Below are 14,232 nucleotides of genomic sequence, written 5' to 3'. Positions count from 1 at the left end.
CAACCGTCTGGATTGAGCTAAGTAGGGTACATCTCTGGGGTTTTCAAGTGGGCACCTTCCATCCTCAGTGTTTCGTCGACTAGCCCACGACACCTCAAGAGGGCTCGACGGTGATTCTGGCGTCCCAGCATCACCCCCCTCCGTCCCCCACTCAACTCAGTTATTATTACTTAATAATAATAATAATAATAATAATAATAATAATAATAATAATAATAATAATAATGTATCAAATGCTTGGATTATTATCACCTGGCATACTAACTATTCCAGCTGGCGGAAATGACTACTAGGGGGTGTGCAGATGTAATTCCTTTCCCCCCTGTAACTGTAATTTTGTGTACAGATGCTACAGTTGTTGCAGAGGGGGCAGAAATTACAGTTGCACCTCCTATTTTTTTCCAGAAACAGTCCCCATATTTAAAAAAATAGGGCTTGCGTTAGTAAACCTGGTGAACAAAGTAAAAACAGTAATAAACATTTTTACACAGCTGTAAGATAAATTGGTCCCCAAAACTCTGTATTTTGCCTCAAAACAAGTTGCTAGGCTTCAAATATGTTTAGTAATGTTGCTGTAAGTTTCAAAAACAAAAAACATGCTGAGTCTGAGAAAGTTTCTACAACATTGTATCACACGTTTTGTAAACAAATCTAAATTGAAGGTCTAAGGATGGATTTCTGTGTGCTGATTGGTTGTCCCGTGAGACAGTGTTGAAAACTGAAGCCACTATGTCGAAAACACCGGGCCTTGTTTTGACGAGCAACGGATTTGTAAGAAACTTCTGGAACTTTCTTTTCAACTGTAAAGTTCAGTAGAATATTACGATGATAAGCGATACAGCACATTAAACAGGATACAGCTATGAAATTCGGAATATACAGATGCCATAACCACTTTAAATTCCACATGTTAAATTATGATTTGGGCAAAGGGCAATTTCCCAGTGAGCCGCCCTCCCCCCTACATTTCAATCCATCTGTTTCATCTCAGACAGACTTCATATCTTAGTGACTATGTTATTTTGCTCACAGCCCCTTCTTGGTATAAATTTTGAAGCCAGTAAGGAAGACTTCAAAATAATTAGCTTTCCATATGGAAAGAATGACCATTGTTAACTCTGGCTAGTGTATCCACAGTTTCTTTAAACAGCCATGCCTGGAGTCAGTGGTATCAAATGACCAGCAAGCGACTCTCCCTCCCGCCTGTCCTCCTGCTCATTTTTATGTGCGTGAATGTGGTTTAGTACAGGATGTGAGAGTCTGAGACAGGGAAAGGTAAAGTGATGTCATGCTGGAAAAATGCAGCCTCATGTTGAGATTCCTTTTCTTCCCTTTTGTTAGAGAAAAAGACAATCCAAGCCTTTTTACTGTAAAGTCTGCAAGCTTTGAGATCCTAGATTGCCATCGAGATGATGATTATGAGAATAAAAATAACAAAACTATATTTTACATTTTTTGTTGTTAACAAACTTTTCTGTGCTTTAAGTTTCACGATGTACAGTATGTTGTTGGTTGGTTATTTTCTTTTTCTAATAATTCAGAATCATTTATTTATTTATTTTTGCTGAGGGTTTTACAATATATTGTTTATGTCAATCCCATCAACGTGGAGGCATGTTGTGTGGTCACCCTAGTCCCAGGGGAACAGGGAGCTAGAGCCAGCTGTGTTGTACATTTACACAATTCATTATTTTGAACCATTAAGAAGCTGCCTATAACAGTGCTTACACGTCTTGTCTGTTATGTGCTGTGGGAAGATTCAGACCAATCTAGTGGTAGCTTTGCTTTAGTGATCTGTCGAAGCAGTTTCTTTTGGCTAGACTTTGTGAAGTAGGTGCAACACAGCTTCTATCCCCTCTTGCCCTTAATCCCCTAAACAAGAAGCTTCACACACAAGCATTATCTTGGACGTGTGACCTGAAATCTAATCCCATTAAGTAGTTGTAATAATTAATAAATAATAAAATATGAATAAACAGGGCACTTCCAATGAATAGTTGCTAGGGGCATCCTTTGACTTTGCCGCGGCTCTGTGTGTGCTGGAAAGTGCCCACTAAATGCATACTTGACATACTTTTTGTGCTTTATTTACTATGCCTGCCTCGGTAAACAACAAAACCTGCTTCCATTTACAGAACCCCATGATGCTGACTCTGTGTTTTTGTTTTGTTTGTTTTTTCAAACCCAGTTTCCATATCATTTAATTAGAAGCTGGGACTGTATCTGCAAAACTCAAGGTAACCCGTTTTACGTTAAAGACAAATCAAAAGTGATATATAGCACATTTCATCTTTTCCCGGAAAGTACTGCCGTATATCACAGCCTGTTCTGCTAGCAAAGAAGCGTTTCTGTGTCTTAATCACAAACATATGATTTCGTTGGTTTAGTTCTATTACGTAAAGCAACTTATTTCAAGAATAAATAATAAGAAAAAATTTAAGAATTTAGCAGCGTACTATACAGGAAATTAAAACTGCCCAGAAATTGGAGGGGGGGGGGTGAAATTTTAATCATTTAAAAAAAAAAACTGTCATTAATCTTACAGAGCAAGAAACAAACGCATCAGGTATTTAACTTACGGCCTTTAAGTACAGCAGGGTTGTTTAAGTTTGTGTTTTATTACCTGTAACACTTTGTCATGTGACCTTTCAACTCAATTAGCAGCTCTATAATGAGATCCCTATAACAACACCCTAACATCAGCTACCAGAATATGCTGACCTATGAACCCACAGCTTCAAAAATGACACCCGTAAAGTTGTGTGAATCATCTTTTGTAGGGCATCGGAGTCCATTTTACCTTGCAGGGCACTGTGTGTCTAATGTGAAGGGCTGGCCAAAGATTTCAGCCGAGTGTTAACAGATGAGACAGAGGGACTGCAGGGGCTGCAGACAGCAGGAAGCAATATGGACTGTCAGGTGAATGTAAAGCACACCACTGTGAGAGACCTCAGGCCTATGAGAATACAGTCACCTCAATTAGCAATCACTGTAACTCGAGAGAAGGGATTCGCACAGACCTATCAGAACACAGCTCGCTCCCAAACCTGCAAGAACTCAAGCATTCCGCAAATCTCGCAGGTCTCCGAGTTAAACAAACTGGAGCAGCCTTTATCCGTCAAGCAGGGAGAATGTCAGTCTGCCTCTGATCAGCAGTCAGAGATGCCGGTACTTTGTGTGATTTTCAGATCCCAATATAAGCTGGTCAGCATAATTCAAACCCTTCTGTTTGAGATATGCAGGAGTCATTCTATCTGCAGTGTAAAGTGCTGCAAGTCTGCTATTGACACTATCACAATTCATTGCAACCCTACAGTTTTCTTTGTGTGTTAAAGGCGGCGTATGACTATTTGAACTTGCTGCTCCGCATGTATGTGAAAGGTAAATAGAATACTATTTGGCCATCATTTCTGGAGTTCTAGTGTGTTTGCACTCAGGCTGTATGATAGAGAATGATGGATGCGATACTAGTTTAAAGTCCAGTCTCGTAACTAAGTATAGACTGTATGTAAATAGATATGGAAAACAGTAAAGGAAAAACATGTAAACAACACAACAGGCTCTAACAAACACACGCACAAAAACTGGGTGATTATGATTTGAGATTAGTTGACTTAAAACCAGAAATTTGATCTGCCAGTTTTTTTTCTTATTTAACTTTTAAACACTGCATACTTGCAGACAGCAATGTTACTCTAGGGAAGATAATTCCACTCAAAGCTGCACACTGCTTTCTCAGTAAAAGCAAGTCCACTCAAAACAACAGACTAGAAAATTAATCCTGTACTGTATATGCCCCTATAAATAAATGCCCTTTCTCTTTATCAGTATAAAACAGTAATATATTCTGTTATTGTTTTTCAGCTCCCTAATTCAAAAGGATTCTGTTTTTATTCTACTTCTCTTAAACTGATGACACTCTCAGTGTGCTTCCTGTAGACAGACGCATTCGGCACGTCATAAAGCATGTGTGCTGTTCCCTGTGTTCCCTGGAATGGTGTCTGATATTAGAGGATATTTGTGGTCCTGTCCTGTCCTGTCTATTTCTTCCCTGATCAGCTCAGCTGGTCTCGTTCCCAGCTTGACTTGAAACTACAGCCTTCATCTTCCACATTCCTCTAATCGCTTGTCTCCAAGAATCTCCACACTGGAATTATTATTATTATTATTATTATTATTATTATTATTATTATTATTATTATTATTATTATTGACATGCATGCCAACTCACATTTTAACTGCCTCTAGAAAGTAATGTTCCCTAATTGCAGAATGACATTTCTCCCCTATTTTTAATTTGCATTGGCATGCATATCCCTCACATCAAGGAAAGACAGGAAGTGCTTGACGTTGTTTGTTATATCTAGAGAACAGACCGTCCAATCGGAAAGCTTGGCATGGACACTCATTAGCGCAGTTCTTTTATAAGACAGTGAATACCCACACATTCTGAGTGCTTGAAAAGAAAGCTTTGCCCACAGCTTCCTCCGAACAAGCTCTAAAACCAGACAAAAATAGGAAGCCTCGAAACCAGATCACAGCGTTCCTCCCTCTCCGAGCTGAGGAACTCTTTTTTTTCTTGTTTTGTTTTACAACCTGTCTTGGTATAAAGCCTGTGCTAGCTCTGCTCTTATCAGAGCTGCCTTTGAGTTATTTGCTTCTAAATCCGAAAGCAATCCTGAGTGTGCAGAGGTTCCAAGTGCGCAGATAATAATGCCTCTGTCTGTTGCACCTGTACCTTGGCAGAGTTCGGCAGCTCTTTGAATTTCTCCTGCAGGGTCTCTGCCAGCTGACACAGCAGAGCTCCATTATCCAGCTTTTCCATAAAGCTCTCCGCTGTTATCTCCTTGCCTGGAGTCGACGGGGGGAGAGGAAAACAAAAGACCAAGAAACAGGATTAAGAAACAGACACAGATTTCCCTGTATCACTTCAACCAGTTCAAGATAGGACTCACTACCAGTGAACTTAAAATATAGATATACAGCTATGGCAAAACGTTTTGCAGCACCTACAATTAAACGTTTGCCCTATATTTTTGCATGCTATTTCTGCAATTCTACCATGCTTTTACCATGGTTATACTGTGTATTTGCTATGCTTTTACTGTGGGAAACTTTTATATGGGCAAACACATGTTAAAGTGCTTAATCCCCAAGTTTAAACAGTTCAGGAAATTAAACTCAAACTAACCACAGTTAAAAACGAAGCACAGATCCATTTCAATCTTGCATCTCCAAATTATCCAAACTATGCTATACACTTGCATAGTTTGTATTCAATGAAAATGCATAATTACTGTAGGAAGGCCTTGGCAATATTCTCTGTTTGAAATACCTACCCACTTAGATCACTCTTTTCTTAAGCTATCAAACAAAAAAAAAAAACAGAAAAACTCAAACACATTTTTTTTTGTTTTTCTTTTTTGTTTTGTTTAAATGAGTTCCAAATGTGGTAATTGATTCTCTCCCAGCTGCTAAAGGAATCTGGTAGAGACTGTACAATGAGATGAAACCTTTGTACTGGGATCTGAATTCCACACCCTGAGGGCTCCACGCTTCCTTTCAGGCTCACTGGCCAGTATAAATAAACTCCAGGAACTGAGCTCATAAATCCAGTGCCTTTGGCCCAATGAAAGTGTCAAAGAGAGGACCCAGCCCTGTAACTGCAGGCTCTGCTCTTGCTGCTCCAGCCCTGTGACTGCAGGCTCTGCTCTTGGGCTTGCTGTGCATGCTCCAGCCCTGTGACTGCAGGTTCTGCTCTTGGGCTTGCTGTGCATGCTCCAGCCCTGTGACTGCAGGCTCTGCTTTTGGGCTTGCGGTGCATGCTCCAGCCCTGTGACTGCAGGTTCTGCTCTTGGGCTTGCTGTGCATGCTCCAGCCCTGTGACTGCAGGTTCTGCTCTTGGGCTTGCTGTGCATGCTCCAGCCCTGTGACTGCAGGTTCTGCTCTTGGGCTTGCTGTGCATGCTCCAGCCCTGTGACTGCAGGCTCTGCTCTTGGGCTTGCTGTGCATGCTCCAGCCCTGTGACTGCAGGTCCTGCTCTTGGGCTTGCTGTGCATGCTCCAGCCCTGTGACTGCAGGCTCTGCTCTTGGGCTTGCTGTGCATGCTCCAGCCCTGTGACTGCAGGTTCTGCTCTTGGGCTTGCTGTGCATGCTCCAGCCCTGTGACTGCAGGCTCTCCTCTTGGGCTTGCTGTGCATGCTCAGAGCACCTACAGCAACACTTTAGAAATGGAAGACGCATACGCGCTCCCCTGTTGTTTTAGACATTAATTACTTTATTTTTTTTAATTTTCTAAATTGCTTAGCAGCACATGCTCGTTTAGATTTGAACTCCAAAATTGTAATATTGTGGGAAAATCCAGCATCATAAAAGATCGAGACCCAAATACGGACGGACAGACAGACAGACAGAAACAGTCAATTGCTAAAATCTTATTTACATGATTGTCAGCGGTTTATGTTACATGCCTACGCACACATTCTTACAAAATAATAATTGAAGTAATAATTTGAGTCCTGTAATATACTATTGTATATATAGGAATTGTGTAGCATTTTGGCATGTACATTTAAAGTAAAACTATGAAACCTTTATTAGTAATAGGAAATTCAAATGACAAAAGCATGTAAGGTGTGTACACCTACATTTTTCCAGGGTATACAAATCTTATAAAGCTACAGTACTCACACACATATTCATTAAGATTGATTCACATATAGTCTGATGCTTCTCCTGGTATTCCTGTGATTTACACCACTGTCAAATATTTATCAGTTTACATGCACTTAGATTTGAATACATAAAAGAAGTCTATAAAGATGCTGTGATAAAAAACAGGTCTTCGCTTTCAACCCTTTGGTTTTTAATTGCTTTCAAAAACAACATGTTACTAATGGGCCGACTACATACGATCCGTCTACAGGAAGCGTATGGGTCTGTCTGGGGTGAAGAGTCTCCACAGAATGCCTGTTCAAGTCAACCACAGCCATTACAACTAAAATGCTGCAAACAACAGAAGACTTCAGAAAACCCAGCACAGGGACGACAAAAAAAAAAAAACGTGAATGTCAAGGTACAAAAGGAAGGGAAATGGGGAAGCATTTAAAGATAAAGAATCGCTGATCCCTTTTTACAAATGCATTTTCCGTGTTCTTTATTGACAGGATTGTAGTGCTCTTTATCGTTGCTTTCTGGTGACATTTGAAGGGAAGCCCATAGGAAAATCAACTGCTGAGAAAGTGCATTAAACTGAGACAAACAACTGTGGCATGTAGATGCTTCGCAGTGCAGCCCTGCCTATGCAGTGTTCTCTCTAGGTTACAACAGAAAGAGGCTATGGTCTGCCTTTCTTCTGGTCACACTTCTGGGAACCCCACCTTGTCGAACCTGAATTTTGTGCAGCTAAAACACTATGCACTGCAGCAGCCTTGTCAATTAAAAATGATGTAAACCAGCCCATTAATATATATATATATATATATATATATATATATATATATATATATAAGGGATGGGACAAGTACAGCGGTTCTGAATAATTTTCCTTTAAGGTCTCCCAAGTGCTTTCAATTAAAAACAAATTGTCGCCTGTTAATCTGTAAACAGGTGAGTTTCGCGATGCAGATCCACATTATAAATACATAAGCATAACAACAGTGTGCGTCTTCAGGTAGGGTTTTAAAAAAATCCCTCTTGTTACAATTCTTCGATCTATTGATGCTGAGGTTTAAAAGTTTTAAATTGAGATGAGGCAAAACATACATGATGATAATTGGCCAGTTAAAAGCCAACAATTCCCTTTGAATCGAAAGCACGTTGCAGAACCTCATGACATCATTTAAGAGCATCTCCATGTTCAAAGTACATGTTGTTTTTTTCTGTTGTTATGTTGTACTTTACAAATATTTTGGGAAGTTGCCAGTTTCCGGCCTGGTTCTCATGATCTGTTGTGAATTTTTCGGTGGCAGCGGTAGATCTGCCGAGAGTAGACAGGAACCAATACCAGCGAATAAAGATCTAAAAACAACAGACTCAGACTGGCCAGCACGTGTCTCCTGTTTGCCATTGGACCTTGCTCTGCCCATCTCTTGTATGTCCATTTCACAGGCATCTAACTATCAGCTAACTGCTCCAGGCCTTATATATCGCACACATGGTCCAGCTCCTACTAAACCTTTCAGACAGGTAGAATAATCAACTACAGTGCAGAAGAGCACAAAAAGATACATTTCAACAATCTGGAGTCCAAAAGAGCAGCAGATGTAAATGAACACACTGTGGTTTATGAACCAGAAGGACACAACACATTTAATGATGGTGCATTGTCTACAGTTATGTCTCATTAAATGTAAGCTTTTAGACTCTGACCCTTTTTACAAACGTTTGTCAATTGTCTTATAGTTACTGATTTAGGTCATTCAGTCTGAGTTGGAGGATTTCATTTTATACAGATATTTTGTACAGTTGTTAACATTTCAAAATGCTAGAATTGGATTCACAAACTCTGACAGTTACAATATGGTAAAAACAGATATCTTTGTTTAAAGATCAATACTGTCATGCTTCAATGCATTTGAGACAATGGAGGCCTGTTATTGACTAGGCATGATTTAGCAGCTAATGTCTGTGAAATAATAAATAGCCAGTTAGGATCATCTTTCATTCTAAAATTAGCTGATGCTCTAAGCTAAGTGGAGAACAGCAGACTGGAGTGTAATGCAATTTTGAAAGAAAAAGACCAGAATTAGACTATAGCTGTAGTTTACTTTCTGTACATTGGCCCAGTTGTGTTCTATATCAGAGATGGAAACATTTTGATCCATTCCTGGTTTTACTGTGAGTTTAATAAGACACATCTGAGCTTGTTACCTACACACTGTGTCGAATCAAGCTTTTACTAAAACCTGTAATGGGTGAAACTGCTATGCAATAGCAGTCTTATTTCCATCCTTGCGCTACTCTCTTGTGAGGTAATGCTTTGTGAATCAAATCCACTGATCCATGCACACGGAAGGCGGGCTCCTGAGGAACCGTGCCTGCTCTTACCCAGCAGGTTCGAGAGCCACAGCGCCAGGTCCTCCTTCATGGGTAGCAGACTGGCCTCGTGCCGGCTGGCCAGCCACTGGCTGTACTGGTGCATGTCGGAGAGGCTGGGGCCCCGGGGCTCCTTGGGACTCAACGGACTGCACATCATTTCCCTGCTGACACCCGCCTGCAACACACACAGGGAAACAAGAACCGGAGAGGAAATTCCTATACATCAGCACCCTAACAGCTGGACAGTTATTTTGCCGTTTGCAATGCTGGTTGTGCTGTGTATTCACCATGCTTTTCCATACTGGTATTTGATTCACCATACTTAACTGTGCTTTACCACAATTACACCATTCTTTCGTTATGCTTTGCTGCATTTTGCTTTTCCCATGGTAATAGACAATAGACAACTGGACAGAGAACAGATAGCGTGCATCAACACACAAACAAAGAAACCAAAGAAACAGATAGATAGATAGATAGATAGATAGATAGATAGATAGATAGATAGATAGATAGATAGATAGTTAAAAGGATGAGAATCAACCAATCAAAATCTATAAAGGCAAAACTGATTTTCCCATTTCAGAACGGTTGACTACACTTTGCTAAGCCTCCACTTTGCATTGACTCAGTGAACGCTGATCAATATGAACAGAAGGAGAGATGTTACCTTTAGCACTGCAGCGTGGTGTAGACACAGGTCTGTCCCCTCAGAGCTCTCACAGCGCTGGAAAGCGAGCACAGGGGCCTGTGCCCAGTCTGTGTGCTCAGTCCACACTGCTGTGTGTTACGAGAAGAGGAGGAGAAAGCTCAGATTCTAAGCAGCATTGTCCACCTTGCAAGCTCAGCCCAGGATAGTTTACAGTACATCTAATGATATGTAACCTTCTCAATAACCCTGACAGTTAAATTCCGCTCCTTTTTTTTTTTTTTTTTTAACAGAGAGAACAGGGAGCTTTTTATGCTAACCGGTACAGTACAGTGGTGCATTTATCTTGCAAAAGCATGGTGCTGCTGATTAAGATTACGGATTTGTGTGCCCTGTAACCCAAACTGCCTTTTCTTCCTCTCGATCCGGTGATACTTTGTGAGTTACCTGCAGTGTAAACTAAGCAGCCCTTCTGTTGTTTTACTGGCAGCTTCAGTAAAAAGGGAACAACAACGTCAGGATTGTAATGTGTTGCGATGCCATTGTGAGATGCGTTTATTTTTGTCATCCCAGGCTATGACGGAATGCAGCTTCATTTTGTATCAGCTCAAAAGACACTAACGTTCATTCAAAAGGGGTTTGGTTTGCATCTCAGTTATGACCTGAGAGACAGGAGGGAGAAGAGATGAAAGGTTTGTAAAGAGGGCTAAAAGCTTTTCCTTTATGATTTTGGAAAGCCTTCAGGGCTTAGGAAGTGTACCTATGCTGTGATGGGTGTGGGGTCATTTTAATAGCCTATTCTGAGTTACAGACAGTTTTTTAACACACACACACACTTTTGTAATCGCGTAATGTGTTCACCATTGCAAAGGATCATTTGATATTGAAGATTAGTTCTGGAACTATAACAAATATCGGAATATAATTTGCTTAAATATATTTAGAGACAAATTGACATGGTATAGGCATGGCCAGAGCATAATAAACTGCAGAATTACTGGGCAAGTTTACTGTGGTAAATTAATTTATATGGGAAAAACCTTTGACATTTTAATAACGTGACCTGATTCCTTTTTTCAGCAGTCCCACGCTGCCAGTGTACCTCAGTGGGTTATTGCCTTAAAATGCACAAAAGAACAATAAAAAATAAAAATAAAAACTCCTTCTAACCAAACGAGGTGTGTTCTCAAGTTCACCTCGACAGCAAAACATTACGGAATAAAAGAGCTTTGATATTGTCACACACAGCAGACCTGCAGGCCCTAAGGATCCTGATAAAGAACTAGTAAGCAAATAACCACGTAATTACAAAGCCATGCAGGCTCATGCAAAAGCCCAATAATGAACTTCAGGATGGACTCATGTAACCAGTCAAAGGGCTGAAGGGTTCAGTGGAGAATCCCTAAAACACTGGGGTTAGCTACTGCAGCGGGTTCAATCCTGCACTGCTCGGATAGTAAGATATCAATTTACTGGGGGGATGTAAATTATATTTGTTTAGTTGAAATAAAGACACATTAAATCGGCCTGGAGTGTGCCACCAGCCTCAAGGTCAATCTACTGGTTAAATAAACCAAAAGATGCTTGCTGTATATTGCAACTCTACATGTAGAAAACTATTGCATATAAAATGCATATCATATTTTTTGATATGATATGAAATGATATGAAATGCATGCAGTCCTTTGCATTATTCCAGTTTAGCTTGTCTATCAATTATTCAATGATTTCCATGTGGCCGTATCTCCAAATTGACCATTTTAGTGAAACCTGACTCTGGTGGGGTAACCGGCAGTGTGGTTGCAGATGAACAGAGAAGTCTGGAAAATGAAAGGACAATGACTGAGGAAGTGATGATCCAGTATTTATACAGGGAGGCTCTTTTTTAAGCATGTGCTAGTTTATAAAGTGGTCCCATATTGCCTGGGCAACCAGTGGGAAAATCAAGCATCCGGGGCAGAGGGTATGAACCAACGCATCCGGGTCAGGACCCCTGCTCTTCAGTGCTGAGACTGGGCAGGTGTCACCTGAGTGCTACTTTTTATCAAACAGAACCACACTGTCCTCCGTCATCAAACACTACACAGTGCTTCCAGTTCACAGCAAGCTATGTGCTATTGACAACTATTTCCAGAATACAAATTCTTGTAGATCAGAGAACACAAGAAGAAGAAGAAGAAGAAGAAGAAGAAGAAGAAGAAGAAGAAGAAGAAGAAGAAGAAGAAGAAGAAGAAGAAGAAGATTTCTCATGGTCCTTTAATGCACTGTAAAGATTACACAGGCTCCTGTAAGCCAAGTGATGATAAAAGAAAAAAAAGAAACTATTTCAAATCGGTCAATAAATAAGTCTGAAGTTGCCATGCAATCCAAGCTGATAACTCAATTGAAAAGCCTGCAGAATGACGCAGCTATAAAATCACCGATAGTAAGATACAGTGATGTATTGCCATGGATCAATACAAAACCCTAGCAAATACTGAGCAGTGGTGGCAGGGCAATGCATCATGTTATCATTGATGCTACAGTAAGGCCATTCTACCATGGAGGGTAGGCGATTTTAAGGACACATGTTACATACAATGACCCACATATGACACAAATTCTTGTTAGATACACAGAACAAGTTGTGTCCCATATTGGCTATTTTCACAAAGATGTTTAAAGACATTTAACTTTTTTATAGATTAAATAAAGCGTGATTTTCATTAAACTGTTCTAGACTATTTTTGGTTTCTTTTAGAAACATGTAATGTTTGCAATAAATGCACAGTAAGCATAGCTAGCATGGTAAACTGTATTGTACTGAGTTTAGAGTCATGTGCCATAACTTTTAGTGACTTGCTGGTAATGAAAGCAAACTTGAAGGTTGAAATTATATAAATAATAAAATTTGCTTCTGTCAGTTTAAAAATAAGATTTTGTATTTGTAGCCTACTGTCTGTAATTGTCTGTACTATATAATATAGGTCTAGGCTGGTGGAATACAAACTAAGTAAATGAACTCAGTTTATTTTACTTGGCATAATTGTAATATATTCCAAATGGGAATTAATCTTGATCACAGGCGAACAAGCCCAGCCAAGTTCACCAACATAAAACAATAACTCATAAATTAAAATGAATTAGTATGGCTATATTCCATTTTTGTAAACACCCAAAACAGAGGAAAACAATTTGTGTTTGGAGGATAATCGACCGGTGGGGGAAAAAAAGTAAAAAATAAATAAATAAATAAAAAATAAAGAAATAAAAGAAACGTTTATTTTTGTTAAAACCATTATTTGCACTTGAAAACAAATACCCAGCACGCACACCACGGTTTAAAGTCCACTAGAAAACTAAACGCAATTCTTAATACAGTCTAAACGCAGTGACTGCTATAGTAGCCTAAATTAAAGTAAACGGTAATGTCACTGTAAGTCAAATAAATGTAGCTCGTCTTTTTTACCACGATTTTGCAGGAACGCTAACCAATATATTCTAGTGGACTTTTGTAAAACGTGTAATATTGAATAAAGAATTAAAAAAAAAACTTTCTCGTTTGTATTGTAGAGCCAGTAAAATACCAATAATAATAATAATAATAATAATAATAATAATAATAATAATAATAATAATAATAATAATAATAATAATAATTTACCAGTTGCTCTTTGTAAACGGTGCATACTAGATTATGTTATGCAGTTAAATAGTATGAAATGATATTACAGTATTGATACACCGCAGTACTCTCTTCTCAATCTAGTATTAATCTCTCTCTTTCTCTACTTTTCTTGCGCGCCACTTTTCACTCACTTTTCTGCTGCAATGCAACAATCCAATGCAAGTCCCCTCAGGCTGGATCCGAGTGTGTCCAAGTTACAAATCTTCATACTTTTGAATGCACCAACTTCTTCCCAGGGTTTTGCAGTGTCACCCAGCTGCAGAAACATCGCACGCTGCGCACAGCCGATGGTCACAGTGCCCCTGCCTGCATCGCTCCTGCACAGACGGGAGTCAAATGGTTACTGCGTACTTTCTTTCTTTCTTTCTTTCTTTTTCTCATACAGCGCAGAGCAAACGTAATTGTCAACGATTTACCCTTGAAATTGGATATTGTATTACACTCGGAGCCCTCCTCTGTCTGGGATTGTACTCTATGCTTTTATGAAGCATGGGATACCAACACCAAAGCGCTACTCTGCTAGTCTTTACTCGTCTCCGTGCTGCATCGCTTTACTGCACAAAGACCTATTTATATTACATGAAATAAAAGCGCCTCTCTCTCTCTCTCTCTCTCTCTCTCTCTCTCTTTACAAAGTTAGCAAACTAATTCCTGTCTCGTTAAAAAAAGCATCATTCATGCTCATTTGATGTATCCGCAGTATGATTATGCTTTCGCGGCAATGTGGAATATGCAATCGTTTTTGTACTGTACGTTGTATGGGTGCAGCATGTATTATTAATGGTAATAAGTGCTTTAATGTGAGTAACTCAGCTGCCGTGATCCATTTCTATAGCAGATACAGAATCAGGCTTTATGAAGGGCAAATGCAGACCTC

General features: G+C 39.7%; 1 protein-coding gene across 3 annotated transcripts in view; it reads right to left on the bottom strand.

The window, feature by feature from the left end:
* Window positions 1–14,232, bottom strand: part of LOC117434553 (growth arrest-specific protein 2) — a 30,764-nt gene extending 16,532 nt beyond the window's left edge. The window contains exons 1-4 of one of the 3 annotated variants that reach the window (XM_034057117.3): window positions 13,487–14,230; window positions 9,710–9,819; window positions 9,049–9,214; window positions 4,739–4,851 (exon numbers count right to left, since the gene is read on the bottom strand). In XM_034057117.3, coding sequence (XP_033913008.1) covers window positions 4,739–4,851; window positions 9,049–9,196 — 261 coding nt within the window. In that variant the 5' untranslated portion in view covers window positions 9,197–9,214; window positions 9,710–9,819; window positions 13,487–14,230. Of the gene's footprint in view, window positions 1–4,738; window positions 4,852–9,048; window positions 9,215–9,709; window positions 9,820–13,486 lie in introns of all 3 variants that reach the window. The other 2 variants (XM_059002885.1, XM_059002886.1) reach the window with 2 other exon arrangements.

This window comes from Acipenser ruthenus, chromosome 28 (genome assembly GCF_902713425.1).
Source record: "Acipenser ruthenus chromosome 28, fAciRut3.2 maternal haplotype, whole genome shotgun sequence".
Classification (NCBI taxonomy): domain Eukaryota; kingdom Metazoa; phylum Chordata; class Actinopteri; order Acipenseriformes; family Acipenseridae; genus Acipenser; species Acipenser ruthenus.
Note: the sequence above shows the minus strand (reverse complement) of the source record. Positions and strands in the feature narration are given on the sequence as shown.